The sequence below is a fragment of the Triturus cristatus genome, chromosome 5_1, assembly GCF_964204655.1.
Source record: "Triturus cristatus chromosome 5_1, aTriCri1.1, whole genome shotgun sequence".
Taxonomy (NCBI): Eukaryota; Metazoa; Chordata; class Amphibia; order Caudata; family Salamandridae; genus Triturus; species Triturus cristatus.
In genome coordinates this window covers 614,057,030-614,078,740 of record NC_140587.1, presented here as the reverse complement: position 1 = coordinate 614,078,740, position 21,711 = coordinate 614,057,030, and the positions used below count along the sequence as shown (strand labels likewise).

Below are 21,711 nucleotides of genomic sequence, written 5' to 3'. Positions count from 1 at the left end.
TGAAGGTGTCCATCTCTCTACTTTACCCCTAATGATGCAGAAAAAACACACACCAGGCACTATACCAAAACTTAAAACAGAGGAACAAAGCAAAAGAGATACATAGAGAAAGGAAGCAATGACAAAAAGGGCAGGAGAGATAGCAAGAATGCAAGGGTGAGTGGAAAATAAGGAAGAGACTGGGAAAAAGGGAATACAAAGTGATATGGCTGAAGGGATAGACAGAAAAGGAGAATCAAAGGGGGAATAAGACAGAAAGGCAAGGTCATTAGAGGGTGGATTAAAAACTAGATATGTAAAGAGAGATAGTGATCAAGGAGACAACATAGGCATAGTGAAGGGAAATTTGTGCGATATTATGACAGCGGTATTACAGGTGACAGATAAAATGAGTAGAAAATATATTAAAGGAAAGCAAAGTTAAGTAGCCTTAGGGATCTGGCATAAATGTCTTATACTCCCCCAGTGCCCCAAACTCTATTTCTGCACACGCTCTGGAACTGAACAGGTTTATTTGTCCTCGCTCAAAAACTCGGCTGTACTAGATATTCGAAACCTCCCCGTCCGTGACTGTTGAAGTGTCCTGTAAATAGCCCCAGGTGAAGGGGAATGGATCACTGGCAGCCACATATTGTGCTATGTTGAGTGATGCACCTGTCCTACCACTGCTGCTAGCAGCCACTCATCCAAGGGACACAGATGTGTCAAAGCTGCGCCCTGGCATTCAGAGAAATCCAAACAGAAAGCGACTTCCTTCCCAGGCATAGAGTCGGTGTCTAGGTGGAAGGGAAATCATAATACTCTTTAAATGTCTCGAAAACAGACTCATCTCTACACCATGGGCCAATTTACACCACCGCCATGTAGTAGTAGTAATGAAATAGGCATCTGTTCTGGACAGGTATCATGAGAGGGGAAGGTAAAAGGCCAAGAGAGGGAAACAAACACAAGATGAGGGAAGTGCCTTGGGAAGCTTCTGCCCTTCCCATGAAAAGAGAGCTCAGTGACAAGGGCATAGGGAAAATCCACCCTACCTGGCCATTCACGCCCTGGTGCTGCTCACTGCTGGTCTGCAGGGACCGTTTAGTCCATCCCGGGCCAGCACTATGCCTACCCAGTGCCTCGCACTTCATTTAATTGTGCAAACCCTGAAGCACACAGTCTAGGACTCTCACAAGACACTAAAACTCAACACTAATTGATCTGATTCCCAACAACGTCCTTCTTTCATCCATGCTTTACAGATGTAGTAATTACTCACTGATTACCTAGAAAGTGCTTTCAGCCAACATTGCTTTCCTATGAAACAGGCAGCTTTTCTACAGTGAAAATAGATTTGAGATGCTCAGTGCCTTATAGACAGTAAAGCCTAATTAGGATTGACTTATACATTTTTAAAAGGAAGGTTAAGGCCTTTCAAAGGGGGCTATTTTGGCAGGTCAAATTTGCAGTTAAAACCAGCACAGTCAGGCTACTGATGGCAGGCCTGCTTACATTGTCACTGTAGAGGATGGCACAATGGGTGCTGTAGTCTACTTGTGATATTTAACTTACAGGCCCTGGGTACACCTTGGACCATATAATAGGGACTAATAGGTAAGTTAAATATGACAATCGGGTGTATACCAATTTCATCATGTTGAAAGGAGAAGCACAATCACTTTACCACTGGTTAGCAGGTGTAACATACAAAGAGTTCTAGAGCCAGAAAAAAGTCAAAACATCAGGGATGACCCTGCAGAAAGGGACAATTTCGAACAACTATATATTACATTCTGTTGCAATAGGTCAGAGGTAACAAAGTGGTATGAGCGCATTGCATTTCCCCTGCAAGTACTGGAGCACTGCTTATCTAAATAACAATAAGTTACTCGTCCTCAGTAACGTTCTTTCTGGTGGATACTCTTCCTAACTGCAGATTCTTCACCTTAGAATATTTTCCCAGACAGCAGACTGGATGCAGAAACTTTTTCATAGCAGTACCCCAACGTGCCACTAGGTGGCCTGCTTTGGCTCTGGGCTGGCCCCAGAAATGATGGCGCGGACCTGCATACGAGAACTAACCCTGCAAAATGACTTCAGTTTCTTCTGTTTATCCTTTTCATGCCCTTAGAAGCAGAGCATGAGCAGTTGTTGGCAATAGTGTGCTGAATACTAACTTGGGACCTTTCTAGATGTTAAAAAAGGCTCTCTGATAGCTAACCCCAATGATGTCAAGAGGTCCACCATTGTCTAGAGGTGATCCACGACTGAGTGCAGCAAGCCTGCCTTCCACAGCCAGTCATCGTGGTATGGGAATACTGGTATATCCCAGACATTCTAAGATGATCAGCAACCACTACTGTCACTTTCATGAACACCTGCGCTTCGCTGGTAAGGCTGAAAGGGAGCTCAGAAAACTGAAAATCCTCCTGGCCTACCTTGAAATGCAGATACAGTCTGTAGAACTACAGGACTGGCATAAAAATACGTGTCCTTCAAATCCATGGGCACCATCCAGTCGCCTGTGTCGAGAGTAGACAGGATCTGGGTCAGCATGAGCATTTTAATTTGTCCTTCCATATAAGGGCATCTAGAATAGGTATGAGGCCCCAGTCCTTCTCTGGAACAAGGAAATAGCACGAGTAACAAACAACTACTCTTTTCAAGTCTGGCACTCTCTATGGGATCTATGGAGAGCTCATGCTTACCTGAAAAAGAATGAACAGGTACTTGTCTGAACTTTTCTCTGGAATGGAAGGAATAGTGGGCGGGCAGAAAAAGAAGGACATTCTATGTTGAACTATCTGGAAGACCCATCTCTCAGACATGATGGACCGTCTACCTTGGAGGAAATGTGAATACTGTCCACCACCGGTTGGGCATGTGCCACCAAGGGCAAACTAAAGTAGTTTGGTGGCTGCTGTCGCAGATGAAGAGGAATTAGAGGACTGATGCCCTTGCTGACCCATTCACTACCTGCCAGTCCCACCTTGAAAGTGGTCTGCTGCATCACTAGTTGGGAAGACTGTCTCTGTCTGTATTGCAGCCCTCTGGAATAGTCTCAAACTTTCAGAACTGATGCAGAAAATATTTGGCTGGGATCAACAGCCCCAAGGAATGTGCTTTAGTTCTGTTGTCTTTAAAGCATTCCAAGGCACATTTTGCCTTCTCACCAAAAGGTGGGACCTATCTAAATTCATATCAATGAAGGAGACCTGTACATTGCAGAAGAATTCTATAGATCACATCTATGCAAGTCAATGAAGGAGAACAATGGTACCGACCATACTTCCCATTCTGCAGAATCTAGACTTGAGCGGATAATATATTTTGCCATGTCCTGTCCATCATGAATCGGCTGGGCATAAGGTCTTCTGGGACTGTCGACAAGATCTTGCTGGTCATGTCCCAAAGGACATGTGTGCAGCAGGCCAGTAGACAAACAGCATTTGCATACCACAGTGCTAGACTATTAGAGGAAAACATGCACTTGCCAAAATTATCAATCCTCTTGAATTCCCTATCCGAAGGAGCAGTTGGAAATTAATTTGGATTCACCTTGCTGGCTGAAGTCTGTACAATAATAGTCTCTGGGGTGGGTGCTTGGTTTGGGGTGGAGTGCTTGGAGAGAAAATGAAGGTCACCAGGCACCGGCCTGTGATGTCTGGCCACCTGCCCATTCACATGAGGGCAAAGGCAAGGCTTCTATCAAGTAGCTATAAAAGTATCAGTTGGGGCATCATTAAAAGGAAGCAAGGGCTAAGATGTTGCTGAATCAGGCTGCAAAATTTATGTCAGAGCATTTATTTTGTTCTCAGTCGAGGGTAGCTGAAATTCTAGTGCCTCAGCTATCCTCTGAACCACCACCCGTAAATGAAGCACTCACTTCCATTGCTGATCCAAGTGGCGAGTGAAACTGAATCACATGAGATATTAAGCCCATAATCAGTATTGTGAGGGAGGGAGCAAGCCCTCCCCATCACTATCATCACCACCTTGGGGTGCCTCCTACTCTGACTTAACATGAGAGTCAGAACCATATACGATATTCAGCTCTGGCCTGGAAGGTGCAACATGGCAGAGGCACTGGGTTAGAGATTGGTTGCATTAGGACTGATTTTGTGATTTCGTAGCGTGATATCGGTCAGGCTCGAGCCGAAGTCTGTTCGGGGTCCTATATTAGCATTGGCACCTGTGAGAAATTGAGTTGTTGGTTGAGGGAAATTAAGCCCTACTCAAGCAACAGCCCCAATCCCTATCTGGGTGAACTACAAAAAGTCACTAAATTAAACTGTGCTTAACCCTCTGGTAGCCTATCACAAAACCAGTCAGGTTTAACTTAGAAGCAATGTGTAAAGTATTTATACAGCACTTAAACTGTAATAAAGTGAAAACACAGCGCAAGAAAAATCCCACACCAATTTAGAAAAATAGAGTTAGAGTATTTGACACCAAAGTCACAAGTTCAGGCTGACTGCAATGGTGCACAGGCCAGATACAGGTACCAGGTTAGTCCAGCTGAAAAAGTTACTTTCTCAAAGTCTGGCGCGAATAGTCCAGTTCACAGTGGGGGAGGCAATGAGGAGCAGGGAGAGCATCGCGGATGGTCGTCGCTGTAGCGCGAAAAGCAGGCCGGGCTTCCAAGATGGTTGTCAATTTAGCTCGAATATTCAGTCACACATCACGGATGGTCATTGCTGGAGCTTCGCATTGGCGGTCACAGTGGGATGTCAACGCTGCAGTGCGAAGTGCAGATCTTGCATTGCCGGTCATTGATGTAGCGCGAAGTGTCGGGTTCACCAGAGCTTCCTCTTGGCAATCGTTGCAGGCAGCATTTCCCCAGCCTTTACCTCATTTGTACTCGTAAAGAGCCCAAAATATCAGGATTTCCTCTTTTATTTTACGAGATGCTCAACTGATGCCACATCAAGGGTCCAGAACCTGGGAGGCACCTCTTGGAGATCAGGAACTCATCCCAGTAGAGGCAAGCAGGGCTCAGGAAGGTCCTGTGCAGCAGGTCAGCTGGGCAGTTGAAGAGAGGCCTCTGGAGCTTGTTGTATCTTTGTAGCTCAGAACAGGAGGCCAACTAACTAGCCCTTGGAGTAACTCAGGTAGACTGGGATGAAGGGAGCAGGTCTAGTCTTTCTTCTCAGACAGCAGGGCAGGCCACTTTCAGCAGGGTAGTCCTTCTTCTATAGTGTCCACAGGTCCAGGAGTGAACTGAAGAGTGGATCTAAGGGTCCTAGTTTCATTCCTGGTGCCACCCAGTGGAAGAAAGTTCTGGAGTGTTCTCCCCCATAGAAGTGTCTGGGATTTACTGCTTCCCTGCTCTGGCCCCAAGCTGTCTGCAGTCACAATAGGACAGTGTGAAGGTCTTTGTGGGTGAGCTGACGCAGTGTCTTTAAAGTGCAAGTAGGGCTGTGCACAGCTCCGCCCCATCCTGCTTGGATGGCCCATCCTGCCAACACCTAGTCCCTCTATTGTGTGGCTGTCTGGGAGGAATACACAAAGGCCTACTGACAACTACACCTAGTCATATGATCCAGGAAAAAAGCTGCAGGCAGCAAATGGTTAGGATAAGACATTCCTTAGACAACAAACATGACACTTCCACCTGGTCCCAAGCAAAAGTTATCACTTATTAAATCTAATAAGATAACCCACTGTTATCCTATGGATGACGTAGGCCTCACAGTAGCAAAAAACAAATTTGAAAGTTATTCATTACAAAGACATGTAAAACTTAAAAGTACATGTCCAACTTTTTAAATACTATGCACCCTGCCCTATGGGCTATTAAGGGCCTACCTTAGGGGTGACCTATATGTAACAAAAAGGGAATTTTAAGCCAGGCAAGGGTGTTATTTTGTCAAGTCGAATTGGCAGTTTAAAACTGCATACAGGTTTCAATGGCATGTTCTAAGGGGCGGCTTAGAAAGATGGCACAATATGTGCTGCAGGCCAATGAGAAGCATTTAATTTACCAGCTCTGGGTATATGGTATACCACCTTACTATGGACTTATAAGCAAATTAAATTTGCCAATTAGCGGTAAACTTATTTTACCATGTTTTAAGGAGTGAGCACAAGCACTTTAGCACCAGTTAGCAATAGGAGGGGAGATGGCAACGTTTTTGGCTGAAGATCACCCTAATGCTGACAGGTCTAACAGCACCTGATTATCTTTTGACTCAGGGTGTTGCTGGTACTGGCATCTGGGAGCAGGGATCAGCGTGGATCTCATGACTAAAGTAGACTTTACCAGTGTTGGGGACAAATGGCACTGGGGATGGACGAGCTAGTAGTAATCCGACTGGAGGCCCCTGTGGTTCCATGGGGCTGAAGGCAGTCCAGAGGGAGCCAGAAACACACAGAAAATTTGCAGCAAGGCCTCATTCTCTAGCGTGATCAAGGATGGCCAGGGAAATTCGGATGAGTCAGGACCAACTGAGTAAACAATTCTGTGGTCGGAGACCTCAAAGAAATGTAGTTGACATTATGACTCTCTTGTTCCTTCTCTTTGGAATCAGAGTGGAGAGACGGAGTTGAGTCCTGCTACACTTTTTTATACTTGAGTTTGGAATTTCTGGAGGACAACAAGAGCAAAGTTGAACAGTAACGGAAGGTGACCCGGAGCGGAGTATGCGGCTGCAACTTGGAGCAAGTCCTACCTGAAAACAACGACTTATTGCATTATGCAAGAAACAACCTCATCTTCCATTAACAGATCACCTTTGGGTGCATGAGGACACACTTAACGCATGACTTAGAAGACGAGTATAGAGCCCAAGCACTAAAGACGCAACTCATTATGGTCTATAACTGACATCTACTTTTTGTAGTCGTGGCATGGGTTGAAACCTGTAATGTTTGGTGGGGCCAACGTTTCAAGGCACACTGTGAAATCATTAAAAGTTGTCAGATAACAGACAAAAAAAAGGAGCCGATAGCCATATCAATGTTACAAGGCGCAGAAAGGTAGGAACTGATATCAGTTCGGAGGGGTGATGCTTATATTTGGCTTCGCTCCTTCCAGGGCGGTGTGGAGTCGCATGACGCTACATGGCGGTGTGCGGAAGTAATGCAATGAGAATGTTTCCAGCACCAGTCTGGCACCTCAAGTGTATTCTAAGGCGAGTAATCTGTGGTTAGAATTATCCATCACAAATGTGTCATATATGCACCCTTAAAAATTGTAACAATTCAGTTAAGTTTATACGTATTTTATGGAGTTCCTCCAGTGCTGATTTTAATTGAGGTTATTAACATTTCATATATGTAGAAAGAAGTGACAAATATTAGTGAATTACCTTTAGGTAGGGAATGCTCTCAGCAATGTGGTTCTGTGCTTTCAGGATAAATCCATAATGTACCTTTGCAAAGCCATCATTAGGAGCCATGGACAGGACCTGTTAAAATAAATACAAGTCAATTACAATCCATTAATTTACCTCCCACACATGATTGATTAAGAATGACTACAGTGGCATTTAAACGAGTAATGCCCTTGCAGTGGAAATATCTACTAACCTGCTGTATAATCAGCTTATTCTTTATGAACTACAATTTTAGTGCACATTGCGTTCATGGAACCATCTTCTGGGCCAAAGACGTTCAGTGATATGGTCCAAGTACAACATATAACATTCTTTTATAAAGTATGAACACAGTTTCTAGATATTGCAATTTTGCCCCATGGTCTAATCACAGTTAAAGTGTGCAGGCATGCTACAGTCTAAGCCCGTGGTACTCGAGTAAATAAAAAGACAGCAGGTGACTAAACTGGGCAGGAGGAAACCAATACATTTGAAAGTACAATGCAATGGAAAGAAAGCCGTCAGAGGGGCCAAGGAACTGGGAGCTAGTTGAGAGGCTGCGGAAGATTGTTCACAGACTGCATGGCCTGGATCTGATACTGAAATGATTCACATATGACATATTTCCTCTTTATTATCTCATTTAACAAGAGAAAGTGTGATATACGCGTTTATGTTATTCCTCTGACACATTGTGGAACTCTATTACGTCACATTCATGCCATCATCTGAAAAGTATTATATCATCCAATGTATATATTTGAACCCTTTATCACCCCTGCGTAGTACTGAGCACTTACTGGATATTTACTTAGAATTCTGTGTATTTCGCGTTCTTTCCCCATAGATAACACTTCTCTCTTGAATTTTTCTCTAGCAAAGAGGGCAAAACCTGGACCTTGATCCTTAGTATAAAATCACCTTGAATTACCCATGAAAGTCCCATCATAATATCTCAATTACCCTCCAAGCCCCACAAACGTTTCATTGTTTTTTACCGTTCCTTATAATTTAACAAACAATAGAAATCACAGCCCAACCATCCTTTGCATCCTGCGTATGTCCCAAAGCTAGAAGAGTAGAAATCAGAGGTGCTTGTTTAAACCTCGCTTCCATTCTTAGAGGTTCTTCGGTGGTTGATGGAGCAGCGAGATCTACTGGTGTGGATTATAACTAACAAAATGTCCTTCTCCTTACACCTTGATTCCACACACTCTCCATGATGCGGTCTACCTTGCTAATCCAGTTCAGTCTTCACCGAGGTCAATCACGTGTGCTGTCCTGCATTGGTGTTATCCAGCTCTTATGCTACGGTGGACTCCAGATCTGTAGCACTGTGATGTTGGGCATGGCATGGCATTTGGTACAATTTTTTCCAAATTGGACAATTACTTTAATATGTGAGAAGCACACTGAGGAAGAGTAAGACAGAAAATGCTAAAGATAAAGGCCAAGTGATCTAATGCTCTAACCCTCTGTTGCTTCCATGTCTCCTGGCGTTGACCTCATCTTGTTCTGTAACACCTTTGGTAGGCATAAACTACTTCAAACCAAAGGAGCAGATCAGGCCCGAAAGGTGGAAATCTTTACTGTGTTCCTGACCAAACATCTACTCCCTCTAGAGACCACACAGATTCTGGCATTCTACAGAGCTCTATCTCCTGGCATGATTCTAGGTTACGTCAATCACCGATCCAGGGAAATCAACATGTTGGGGTGCGTCTTCTAGATCTGGTGAGCTCATGGTTATTGTACAAAATTAACAGTTCAGATAACCCTGGGATTGTTTTCTGACCTAGCAGAGAGGAAAAACAACTTTCTTATCAATACTACTGTCATTCGAGTGGAAGAAGGAACTCCTGGGCTCCACTTGCAGACTAGGAGTGTGGAGACAGCTAAAGGTCAGGCTAGCAAATGCCAGGACTGAAATGGCCCATTGTTAGAATATTCATTCTTGGAAGAAACCAATGAAACATAATTTTACAATCTATGATATGGTACAAAGATTCCTCCATAATCAAGACTAATGCCGGAAACTATTACATAATTATGAAAAATAGGATAGCCCAAAAAGAGACTGGAGTTGTCTTGATTGTTGAGAGTGACCAGACTGCATGCATAAGTTGGATTCTATGCGAAAGTACTGATGATATGTATCACATCCCGGAGATGTTTTAAGTCATGGGCAAAGTGGGCAATTGCCAATGGCCCACACTTTTCAAGAGCTTTGAGTGGTTGTGGGTAGGTTCTATCCAAACTCTAACCTTACATAGATACATAGGGACGCGGTTCTCATTATGTGAGTGCGTGCCCCTTTACAATCAGAAAAATCTCTAGTTGTTTACAATTGCTGTTGATCATTGCGGCGCTATCTGCTAAAATAAGAACGGATAGTATTAACTACATTCCCCAGCATTCTCCCGCTACTGATGACGCGACTCGCACGCGCCTGTTCTATGACGCGTGTGCATGACCGCACCCATTAGGTGGAGTGTTCGAGTTTGTGAGGTACATTTAAACTCCTTTCTCAGAGACTTCAATGCAAAAGCCTGGGGAACCCTCACCGAGTAGGTTGCAGAGCGGGGCAGGACCCTTGATGTTGTGAGTAATAGCGGTTTTTGGTCCTTTTTACAGAGGTACGTGCACGCCCACCTTGACACAGGCAGTTTGTGAAGAACAATTTCTCATAAAACGCTTTGGTTTTGTCTTTTCTGTTGTGCACCTGGTATCGAGAAGTAGTGTGTGACAACAGGGCTACCCCTTGAACCGGTGAGGTGCCCAGAGATGAGTTTCCTCTCCCGTTACTAAGTAAGGAGGACAGTGTGAATGGTTGGTATGATTGACTAAACACGGCGACTGATAGCATTGCGCTGTTGAGCGTGAATGACACAGGTGTTTTCACATTGATTAAGCATGCACAGAATGTGGATATTGACAGTATGCGATAATGATCGCCACAACACCATTTTTTTGCCACCTATGAGAGTGTGGTAAAATTTAACACATTTTGTAATCACATACCAATGTATTGATGTGAGATGATGTGTTTTTCATGCCTTGTTTACAACACAGGTGCATTGATCAGCTGCTGGAAATGGCCCTTTTTGCAGGGTCATCCCTAAATATTTTGCCTTTTTCCTGTATTTTTTCTGACCTGTTTGTGTTGTTTTTATGACTCTGGGCACTTTATCACTGCTGATCAGTGCTAAAGTGCATATGCTCTCCCTTTGTAAATATGACTATGTGAATTGGTATATCCTTGATTGGCTTATTTGGTTTACCTGTTAGTCCCTAGTAGCGTGGCCTGTGTGTGCCCAGGGCTGGTAAATCAAATGCTGCTGGTGAGCCGGCAGTGCTGGTTTGCGCCAACCACAGAAGCAGCTTGTAAAGTGTGTCTCAGACCTGCCACTGCAGATTCTGTGTGCAGTCCAGAACTGCCATCTTGGCTGTGAAGTGCACCCACTTCCCAGCCACTGAACCTTCCCTTGGCATCATGTAAGTCACCCCTATGGTAGGGTGCATTGTATGTGTAAGGTAGGACATGCCTTGGTGTGTGTAGCATGTCCTGGTAGTGAATTACACCCAATTTCGTTTTTCACTACTGCAAGGCTACCTGTTCCCCATAGGCCAGAATGGGCAGTTTTGAATATTACATTCTATAATCCTAACTGACCCAAGGAACATGATAGAAAAACAAATTTAGTATGCCTGAGCTCAGAAAATTAAAATATATCTTTTAGTGAAGTTTATTCTTATATTCTGTGTTTGAAAATACCATTTTTAGAAAGTAGGTATTTTCATGCCTAAGCCTTCCAGTTTGCTCTGCTGTTATGTGTATTGGCTGTCTGGTTTTAGAGGGACAGGGCAGGCTGAGTCAGACCTGGGTTGAATAGAGAGATCTGCATTTGGAGTATGGGAAGGGGTAGCTCCTTGACCTGAATAGGGCTGTGCCTGGCAAGGTGAATGCTGGCTCCACCTCCTACTGTGGGTCTGATTGCAGACCCCCTCTTTCTGAAAGGAAGGATGCAGCCTGGTAAACAAAGTGCTCCAGGACTGTGCAGAACTGGTTCTGGCTGGGTTCAGTGACTTGTAGCTTTTGAGAACAAAGACTTTTGGGGTTTAAATATCTGTGCTGAAACCCCTACAATTGGTATTGCTCCTGGACATCAAGACGAATCTCTGTCCGTGTAACTGAAGGAATCTGCAGGAGGAGACTATCCTTGTGCTTGTGTGCGGTTTCGTGGATTGGCCTGCAGTGGTTACCATTGGACTTGAAAGAAGAGGGAAAAGGACTTTGAGAGAGCTTTTATTTATCTTGCTACAGCAATCACCCAAGGGCTAGGAGAGAGCTAGCCTCCTGTTGAAGTCTCAGGCACATCAGACTTCACCACCAGCCTCCTGATTCCTCCCAGCGAGGATTTCTAGCTGCAGGTAAGGCTCCTGTGAGTTCCAGGGCCTCTAATTCTACTACAGAGAAGAGAGTGCTGAAATCATCGCTAACGTACATTTGCGAGCCGCCGCAGCTGAAAGCGCACCGGAAAATCATCGCGCTGCTGTCGCTGAGTGCTCGCTACCAAAGATCATCGCATCGCACGTTTGCGGGCTGCCAAGTGCTCGCTAAATCCAAAGGTCATCGCACGTTTGTGGGCTGCCAAGTGCTCGCTAACCCCACAGATCATCGCATCGAGATCATCGCATCACGATATCGCAGCGCGGACGCCGGGCTTCCGCCATTTTCATCGCATCGCATCAGGATCGTCACGCCCTCGCGGAGCGCCATTTCTTTGCATCACAACCCGATCGCACACGCAACAGGATCGTCGCCTCGTCTCCTCCCTCGCGGCAAGGAGTCATCGCATCAATGGCCTAGCATGCAGAAGTTTGTCGCCTTGTCCCCGCACCCATCAGCAGATCGGCGCCTCGTCTCCTCCCTCGCGGCAAGGATTCATCGCATCGCCGGTCTCGCGTGCAGAAAATCATCGCTACAGCTTCTTTGCGACATTTTGTTGGTTTTGCTACGAAATCCAGGTACTTTGTAAGTAAAAGGGTCGCAGAGACCGCTGCTTTGAACTGAACTCCTCTTTGCACACTTTGAACTATTTTTGCAGCATTTCAAGAGTAATCCTATTTTACCGTATTGTGGCTTTTTATCGTTATTGGTCTTGTGTTAAGTCTATATATAAAGATACTTATTTGTTATATCTACTTGTGTGATGTCCCTTTGTAGTGTTCTTCACTGTGTTACTGTGTATGGTCATAAATGCTTCACGCGCTGCCTCTGAGATAAGCCTAGCTGCTCGTGCTACGTTACCACAGGTTTGAGCAAGGGTTATCACAGGGTGTAGCCCTCTTACTCTGACTTAGGAAGAAGGGTCCCTACTTGGACAGTGGCCAGCCATTGCCAACTAGAGACCCCCATTTCTAACATCAGCACATCACACTTGGGAAGCATCTGAATGTATTAAAAAAAATGATACACTATGAATTCCTTTTTCTTTGTTTGTATTCACAGATGGTGTTAAGAGGATTAAAAAGGTAAATGATCTTTTTTTTATAAAGAAACAAGGAGCAGCTACCTGCCCTTAATTAAAAAGCAGTATAGGGAATCTCCTTCTGCATCTTTCCAGGGAGGTTGATTGTTGTTAACCTGAAGAAAGTCCGGGACCTATCGAGGCCCTTGCAGGACTGAACATGTTGGCATTAGGGTCATAGGACCATAAATACTCCCATTTGACCCCCTATTTTAAATTTGTAACAACCCTAGCAAATCCAAGAATAAAGGGATACCGGGATTTGCTTGTGGTTTTTTATCTTTAATTCCCCCTGGTCATATTATCACAAAGAGCTCCCTGAAATACGGTTGAGCCCACCCTGACTTTTAGGTGACAGGGTGACCCGATGATGAAGCATGACACCACATGGGTGTGTGAGGGTAATTAAAACAAAAGGAATAATTTCCTTCACCACTCCTTAGTGGGTTTCTTCATCCTAGGACTTCCCACTGGAACCTCAATAGGGTTTACTGTAGAGAAAACCGTGGTGTACATCCACGTACCCAAGGAGTACTTATCGTGATTTAGAAATCCATAGTTATACAGAAAATGCTGTAGCCACAGAATCGCACAGTTCCAGTGATCCAGAGTATAAGATTGGCTGCCACAAATGACTGAGGGCTGGCTTTTGAGTTTGGAGGGGAGGGCACTTCGTCACAATGGCGACAGAGTTCTCCCCCACGCCTAAATCAAGGTCTCTCCGCCTCCTTTAGAGACAGGCAGACCTTCAGTGTTTCAAAAGTAGAGATTACGCCGTGTCTGCTGCCATCATACACCTCTGACGACCATACCAAGTAAGGGCTGACTGAGATTTTGCAACTTATCCGCCTACCCTAATTACAGTATTTAGGAAGCTGGCTGTGTATATACTATACCAAAGTAAGGTACAGTATGCGCAGAGTCCAGGGAGTCCCCAGAGGTATAGCAGAGGCTAAATTTGGTAAGTACTAACAGCTCTCTTTGTCACAGATACATGGCTCCATGAGTACTCGCTCCCTGACATCGCGATAGCCTTCCCCTCTGACTACCAACTGACCAGACTTGATAGAATCAATAAGAGAGGAGGTGGCCAACTTACGAGTGGGAGTTTTGGGGGTTAGGACCAAGGTTCCCCAAGGTCGAGGTAGGCAATCAAGTTGCACCACCAGCGGCACTGGAGCGGCTGGTTGCAGAGTTCAGGGGCCAATTTTAGCCAATGGGGCTAAGGGAATCGTGGGTCAGGGACTGCTTACAAGCAGGCCACTCGGATTTGGGAGCAAAGCTCCTGGAGTGGAGATCAGCACTGCAGGGGCCAACAATCAGCATAGGAGCTGCACCACCAGCGGCACAGGGGCAGACGGGTGCAGTGTGCAAAGGCGACGTCAGGGGCCCTGTTGATTTCAATGGAGATCTCCGGTCCGGTAAAGATGCTGCAGGCTCGGGCAGGGAGACTTCCTGAAGTTAACCACCGGCTGAAGAGGTAAGTTGGGATATTGGCGATGCCCGGACACCATCGGTTGGGCCACCCACAGCTGTGGGGCGTAGGGTGCAGGGGTGTCTTTTGGCGTCAGGTTCTTCTTACCAGCTCCGGTTACGGTTGGGGGGGATCCTTCAAGTTGAGGATGTAGGCGTCGGCTTGAGGTAGGTCAGGGATATCCAATACCTAAATCAGGATCGCTGGGGGACCTCGTGGTGTTGGGCCACTCAAACTCAGGCCCTTGACGTCTGGTAATGCAAAATCGCAGAGCCGCCTGATCCGAATTCTGTGGGTAAGTCTTTTGTTGAGCAAATCCGGTGTTCACGGGGGACAGAGTCTTAAAGATGGTTGCCGGGCAGGTCCTCGGTGCTCTAGGGGGCTGCTGGACATGTCGGGGTTTCCTTGTAGTCCGGTTGGGGTCCGGACAGGCTGATAGGGCTGGGGCCAAAGCAGTTGGTGTCCCCTTCTTCCTGGGTCAGCACGGCCGATGGGTCCCTTACTTGGGGTGAGTACACCCCCTATTATGCCATCCTCCAGTGGGAGGGGGGCATGAGCCTCTCCCTAATTGGCCGCTCATTTTCAAGATGGAGGGCAATGAGATGTGTGCTTTGCCTCGCCTGCCCACTTGAGCGGTGGGGCTGGCAAAGCTGGGAACACCTCTCCTCCTAGCTTGGTTTTCTCACCGATTCTCCCACCAAATGTGGGGGGGGGGGGGCAGAACCGGTGGGAGCCAGTTGCTGGGGGAAGCAAAAGGCAGGGACAGCTTATAAAGGAGGCAGGCCTTGAAGCTTCCCCTTCATGGACCCAGCCCATCCTAGGGGAAGAGGCATGACACCCCTGCCCAGGATGGGCTTTGTTTCTGGGCCGAGAGAGCGGAGGCTCTCCACCCAGAGGTCCAGAAACCTGTCTGGTGGTGGCAAATGGCAGGCAGCCATTCAGGAACCACACCAGGGCTGATCGGTTTTCAGGGGGATCTCTAAGATGCCCTCTGAGTGCATTGTACATTAAATCCCACACTGGCATCAGTGTGGGTTCAATGTGCTGAGAAGTTTGCTACCAAACTTCCCAGGTTTTAGTAAAGCCATTATGGAGCTGTGGAGTTCATAATGGGCAAGTCCCAGACCATATACTCTTTATGGCTTTACTACAGTTATGTCTAAGAATGGACTTAGACTCACACTGTACCCCCACCCGAGGGCTAGTGCACCCTGCTAGAGGGGTGACTTACCTAGGCCTCAAGCAGTGAGTTGCAGGCATGGCACACAGGGATGTGTGCTATGGCGACTCTTTAACCCCTTCCCTGTGGGGGTAATTCCCCTGCGGTGCGGGGAGTGGCGCGGCGCCGCTGTGCTTGTGACGAGCTCAGTTCGTCATGATTCTCAGTGGAGCTGTGCTCATGACTAGTTGAGATCGTCACGACCCCGCCCACTGATTAATTCTCCCGCACAGGCGGGGAATTAATCGCGGGTGGGCGGGCCACGGACGTAATGATGAGCTCAGCTCGTCATGAGCACACAGCACCACTGTGACTCATGACGAACTGAGCTTGTCATGAGCACTCAACCAGTTAATGTTCTCTGCACCAAAACACACAGCCTGCAATGGCAGTGTGTGGGTGTTAAGATACAGGGTCACTAAGGGTGGCATCCCTTAGAGGCCTTCCCTGGTCACAGTGCCCTTGGTACCCATGGTACCTTTTACAAGGGGCTTACCTATGGCCAGAGATGTGCCAATTGTGTACAACGGTTCAGTTTTGGGAAAGAGTACACACCCTGGGAACCTGATTGGCAGGGACCCAGGACACATCAAGTCAAGTTGCATCGGTCAGGCAAAAAGTGGGTGGTAACCATGCAAAAAGGGGCACCTTCCTAATGACGCACCGGGAGGGTAACTGACCTGACCAACTCTTGGCGTGGCTCGCTCGCTAAGCCACAGCAACCCTTCCTATTACCGAAACTGAGTCACAACGGGGTGTCACCCTCCGATCGCAGACCGACATTCTGCAAGCCTTTCATGGCTACTATTCGTCTGTGTATAGTACGATGCAGGATTTGGGCACGGCCTGCCCCAATGGCTTTCTGTCAAGTGTTGCACTCCTCCCTAGTCCCTGCCACTACAAGAACCGTGTTAGATGCAGCCATTACGGCTGCAGATGTAACGCAAGTGATTCACTATCTAGACCGTAGGAAAACTCCTGGCCTGGATGGGCTGCCCCTAGAGTTCTACCATATGTTCTCTGCCCTCTTGTCACCTAAATTGGCAGCCATGTATGAAGTGGCAGTGGAAGGAAGGGCACTCCCTCATTTCTTGTGGGAGTCCCTCCTGGTTTACATCCTGAAGCCAGAAAAAGAACCACACGGCTTGCCTCTTACAGGCCCATTGCCATACTGGAGGCTGACTACAAGATACTAGGCAAGACGCTAGCTGCCCGGTATGCCCAGATTCTTCCAGGCCTGGTACACCCAGACCAGGATGGGTTTGTCCCGGACTGAAGTACCCCACATAATCTCTGCCGCCTTTTCCATATACAGGACCAAGTATGTGAAAAGTTCCCCCAGGCGACCTGATTTATTCTAGACTTGGAGAAGATGTTCAACACCTTATCCTGGCGCTATCTATTTGCTGTAATGGCCAGCTTGGGGATAGGGCCTTGGCTCCTGGCTTATACTAAACTGCTACATTCTGACCTGGTCTCCCGTGAGCGCCTGGGCTGCCTTATCTCGGCCCAGTTCTCGGTGCATTGGGCACCGCATCAGGGGTGTCTGATATCCCCCGTACTATTGGGGCTCACCATGGAGTCGCTTGCCGTGCACCTGCGCAGGGAGAGCTGGGACTGGGGGATCCCTCTGGCGGATGGGACCAACGTGATATTCCTGAACGCGGATGACTTACTCCTCTATGTGCGAGACATACCAATGGATCTTACGCCCATTCGGGACACACTGACGTAGTTTGCCTTAGTGGGGGGGCTTCGGATCAGTTGGAAAAAATCGTTCATGTACCCGCTCCATCCTGAGCAGATCCCACGAGACTTGACTCTTGGCACTACCCACCTCCACTGGCGGATACGGGTGGTGGTGGCGCAGACACGTATGTCCAGGATCCACCGCCTCTCCAGGGTGGTCCCACTATACACCCCTGACTAGCCCCCCATTGGCCTGACCCGCGGGCGACACTATTATACAACCAAGGACCTACAGGTCTGGACTGAGAACTCTCTCCTCGAAGTGGGGGACCTTTTCACGGAACTCGACCCTCTCCCCTTTGCCCAACAGGCGGAATAGAGGGGGCTACCGATGGGACAGTTCCTTATTCATTGGCAGATCCTTCACACGTGTTGGTGCCCTTTGGAACTACTCCGGGGGGAACCCAAGACACACCCGGTCCAGCAGGTCATACTGACCATGGGTCCGTGTCGCCACCTCATCATTTGGGTGTACAAAGCCATACGGTCCTGACGTCTACCTCACTCCTTCCCCTTCGCCATAAATGGGAAGAGGACTTCGGGCATGCACTCCATTAAAAGGTGTGGGAACTTGCCCTCTAATTCCCGAAGAAGGTTTCTTGGAATTCCCGTTTTAAAAACATCCTGTTTTTTATACTGCATTGGGCATATCTCACATCCGGCCAATTGCACTGATACTTCCGGGACAGGCAGTTCGAATGAACCTGCTGCAGCACCATGGATGCCCTGCTTATGCACTTGCTATGGTCATGCCCGGCCCTTCAGGATTACTGGCGCTCTGTGCACAACACACTTTGGGAGGTCACTGGTCTCCCAGACATAGCTTCCTGGGAGGCATGCTCCCTCTGCATTTTTAAGAGAAGGAAGCACCATTAAGTGCAAACATGGTTTGCCGCCCTTGCACTGCTGCTGGAAGAGTGTACCATCACCCTCTACTGGGGCTCACCAGCTACACCACTGGTGGAGGGGCACCTTGAGTAAATGGGGCGCGGCAGAAGATAACGTGCTTCGTAATGAGGAGGTCCGGCTGATATGTCGCAGGCCTATCTCCCTGCAATGGACTGGGCTTCTCCTGCATTGCTGGCAACTGGGTGAAGATAGGTGAAGATGTAGATACCGCTCCCGTGGCCTCCGGCCCACCACAGAGTGGTTCATTGGTACCCCATTCACTACCCGAACGGGCCTCCATCCGTTGTGCTGACACCAATGAAATGCACCCCCGAGCTCCCCCTTCCTTTTTCTCCCTGCCTGTGAGCGAGCCTCTCCTCATCTGCACTATCCAGAGCTAGCACGCCATCTCTAAGTGCAACACAAGACATTGCCACTATTACTCATCACTGTGTCCCCCCACCTCCCAATCATCCACCCCCTTACCACTGTTGTGACCCCGGTTACTACCCGACCACATCCAAGACAGGAGGCCCACACTTTGTCCCGGCTCACTCACACACATGGCATCCCAAAGCACGTTGACATACATGATCATTGAGTTCCCCGCAGGAAATAGTCAGCCATACATGCTTTATTCTGCATGCTTATGTTATAACACATTGTGGAACCTGTACTGGATCGCTGATGTGGTCGGAATGTTTATTTGTTAAAGGCAAATAAAAACAAGTTTAAAAAATAAATAAAAATAAGGCTCCTCTGCCCTCCCTTACGGTGGAGGACAGGGATTTGCTGGACGCTCCTCCCACCTCGGACGAAATTGCCCTGGCTATTCGCTCGGTCGCATCCGGCAAGGCCATGGGCCCCAATGGTATCCCCATCGAGCTTTACAAGCTGCGACCGGATGTACTGGCGCCCCACCTGCGCGCCATGTTCCTGGCGGCCCACTCGCAGGGTTCCCTCCCGCCGGACCAGCGTCTGGCCACAATCGTGGTGATCCACAAGGAGGGGAGACCCCGTGAGCGGGTTACATCCTATAGGCCTATCTCGCTCTTGAACGCGGAGCCCAAAATCCTCGCCAAGGTACTGGCCAACCGGCTGGTTGGCGTGGTGGGCGATTTGGTCCACCAAGACCAATCTGGCTTTATACCCCATCGCAACACGGCTCTTAATCTGCGACGCTTGCATGGGGTGCTCGCGCGTGTCCCGTTTGTGCGGGAGCCGGCCATCTTGGCGTCCTTAGACGCCACCATGGCGTTTGACACGCTTGAATGGCCATACATCTGGGCGATGCTGGCGAAATTTGGATTTGGACCGGGATTCATTAGCTGGGTCAAATTGTTGTATTCGGGCCCATTGGCGCAGGTGGTGGTGAATGGGCGAGTCTCGGCCCCCTTCGCGCTGGGGCGGGGCACGTGTCAGGGTTGCCCCTTGTCACCGCTCCTGTTTGCATTGGCCTTGGAGCCCTTGGCGGAGTGGCTGCGGTGGCACCCCTCTATCCGTGGTCTCCGCTGGACCCCCGAGCATGAGGACCGCGTGTCCCTCTACGCCGATGATATCCTTTTGTATCTCGCCTCCCCGCGTAACTCGCTGATTGTCCTGGTTGATGTTTTGCGCTCCTTCGGTCGTAACTCAGGCCTTGTCATCAACTGGGCGAAATCCTGCGTGTATGTGCTCTCCGGGGAGGCTCCGGCCCTACCACGGGACTGCCCGATCCAGATTGCCTCCCAGGGGTTCCGGTACCTGGGTATATATATTACTCTAGACCCGGAGGCCCGCTACGAGCGGTACTTGCTACCCCCCCTCCAGCGCTTGCGGGAGGACGTCGCGCGCTGGCGGCGTCTTCCGCTTTCGCCGCTTGGCCGAGCGGCCTTGTTTAAGATGATGTCCTTGCCGCGCTTTCTGTATGCGCTTCAGAACACTATGGACTTGGTTCCGGCGCGCTACTTCCGTGAGGTGGAGAGCCTGCAGCGGCGCCTGTTCTGGGACGGGAGGCCGCGTATTGCTCTGGCTAAATTGACGCTCCCGTGGTACGATGGGGGGGTTGCCCTCCCGGACATTAAACGGTATTACTGGGCCTCCCAGCTAGCTGCGATTAATCATGGCCTTTACGGGCCCGCCCTGAACCCGGCATTTGAAATGGACAAGATGCTCCTGCCCGGTGGCGACTACAATCGAGCGCTCTACTCTGGCGCGCCCGACTCCCGTCTGACGGGACCGACGCGTGTCATGGTGCGTGTCTGGCACGCGGCTAATGCAGCGATGGGGTGGAAGGACCGTTTGACCCGGGTGACACCGCTATATGCGTCTGAGAGGTTGGGCTCCCTGTGGACATCGAAGGGCTTCGAGAAGTGGGACACGATCGGAATCAGCACAGTGGGAGACCTCTGGACAAGGGGTGGATTCAAAACTTTTGAGACGCTGCGGACGGAATTTCAGCTGCAAGGCAGTGAGTACTTTCGGTACTTACAAGTCCGCCACGCGCTGGGCTCCGTCTTCCCTGATGTCGCGTCCATTCCGGAGTCTTCCCCCCTGGAGGACAGAGTGCTGGATGGCCATGTCCCAGACAGCACGATCTCCCTTATATATAAAAAACTGATCAACGACAGATCGTGCCTGCTGACTAGTCTCCGCGAGGCCTGGGTTGCCGACGTGTTGGAACTGGACGACGAGGTCCGGATTTCCGCGGTGGCCTCTCCGAAGGAGGTGGCCATCCCGGCTCGCCTTCGCTTCGTCCAGCTTAAGATCCTCCACCGGGTTTACGTGACGGGGCCAAGGCTTCTACGTATGGGCTTTGTTGGTGACGGATTGTGTAAGCGTGGCTGTGGTGCCTTGGCAACTTTCATGCATATTCTGTGGGAATGCCCACAGGTGGAGCGATTCTGGCGTGGTGTGCATGAGGTCCTGCGTGTGGTGACGCGTGTTGCGCTGTTGCCTGAAGCGAGGAGATGCTTGCTGAATGTGTGGGAACCAAATGACTATTCGGTCCCGCAGACGCGGTGGGTGACTCTGGGATACATGATAGCTAAGCGCGACATTGCTCAATTGTGGGGATCCCAGTGGCCCCCAGCGGTGTTGGCCTGGAAAGAACATATGGATTGGTGTATGTTTCGTGAAAAGGTAGTGTATGTGGCGAGGGGTAAGCCTGGGGCGTGGGTGAAAATCTGGGGCCCCTGGAACGCCTATCGCGGGGGTATTTGTGAGCCGCCACTGCTACCGGCCGCCTCACCAGCTCCGTCCCCCTAGCCGACCCCCTCCCCCAGCCACGGGCATGTGGTTCCCCTGTCCCTGATCTATTCCCATTCCCCTCTTCAGAGTTTGGCTGCTGGTTGGGATCCCCCACTTAAGGAGCACGTGCCGTCACTTTGGATGGCGGGTTGCCTTGCGGGTGTGGTTTTTTGTGTTGTTCTGTTTTGAAAAAAGGAAACCGTATTGTGGGCTTGGAGTTATGTGGCCTGCGCTATTGATATCTCCTGATTTACCGATCTGCACCGCCAAGAGACTCTTACTGTAGGTATGTCATATGCTTCTGCCACTCTAGCGGCCGGCCGG

The 21,711-nt window shown here is 48.8% G+C and overlaps 1 protein-coding gene across 8 annotated transcripts in view; it reads right to left on the bottom strand.

Moving 5' to 3' along the window:
• The window catches only part of ASPH (aspartate beta-hydroxylase), a 675,802-nt gene that overhangs the window by 144,749 nt on the left and 509,342 nt on the right, over window positions 1-21,711 (bottom strand). For all 8 annotated transcript variants that reach the window (XM_085605545.1, XM_085605551.1, XM_085605546.1 and 5 more), the window contains one exon: window positions 7,293-7,391. In XM_085605545.1, coding sequence (XP_085461671.1) covers window positions 7,293-7,391 — 99 coding nt within the window. The remainder of the gene's footprint in view (window positions 1-7,292; window positions 7,392-21,711) is intronic.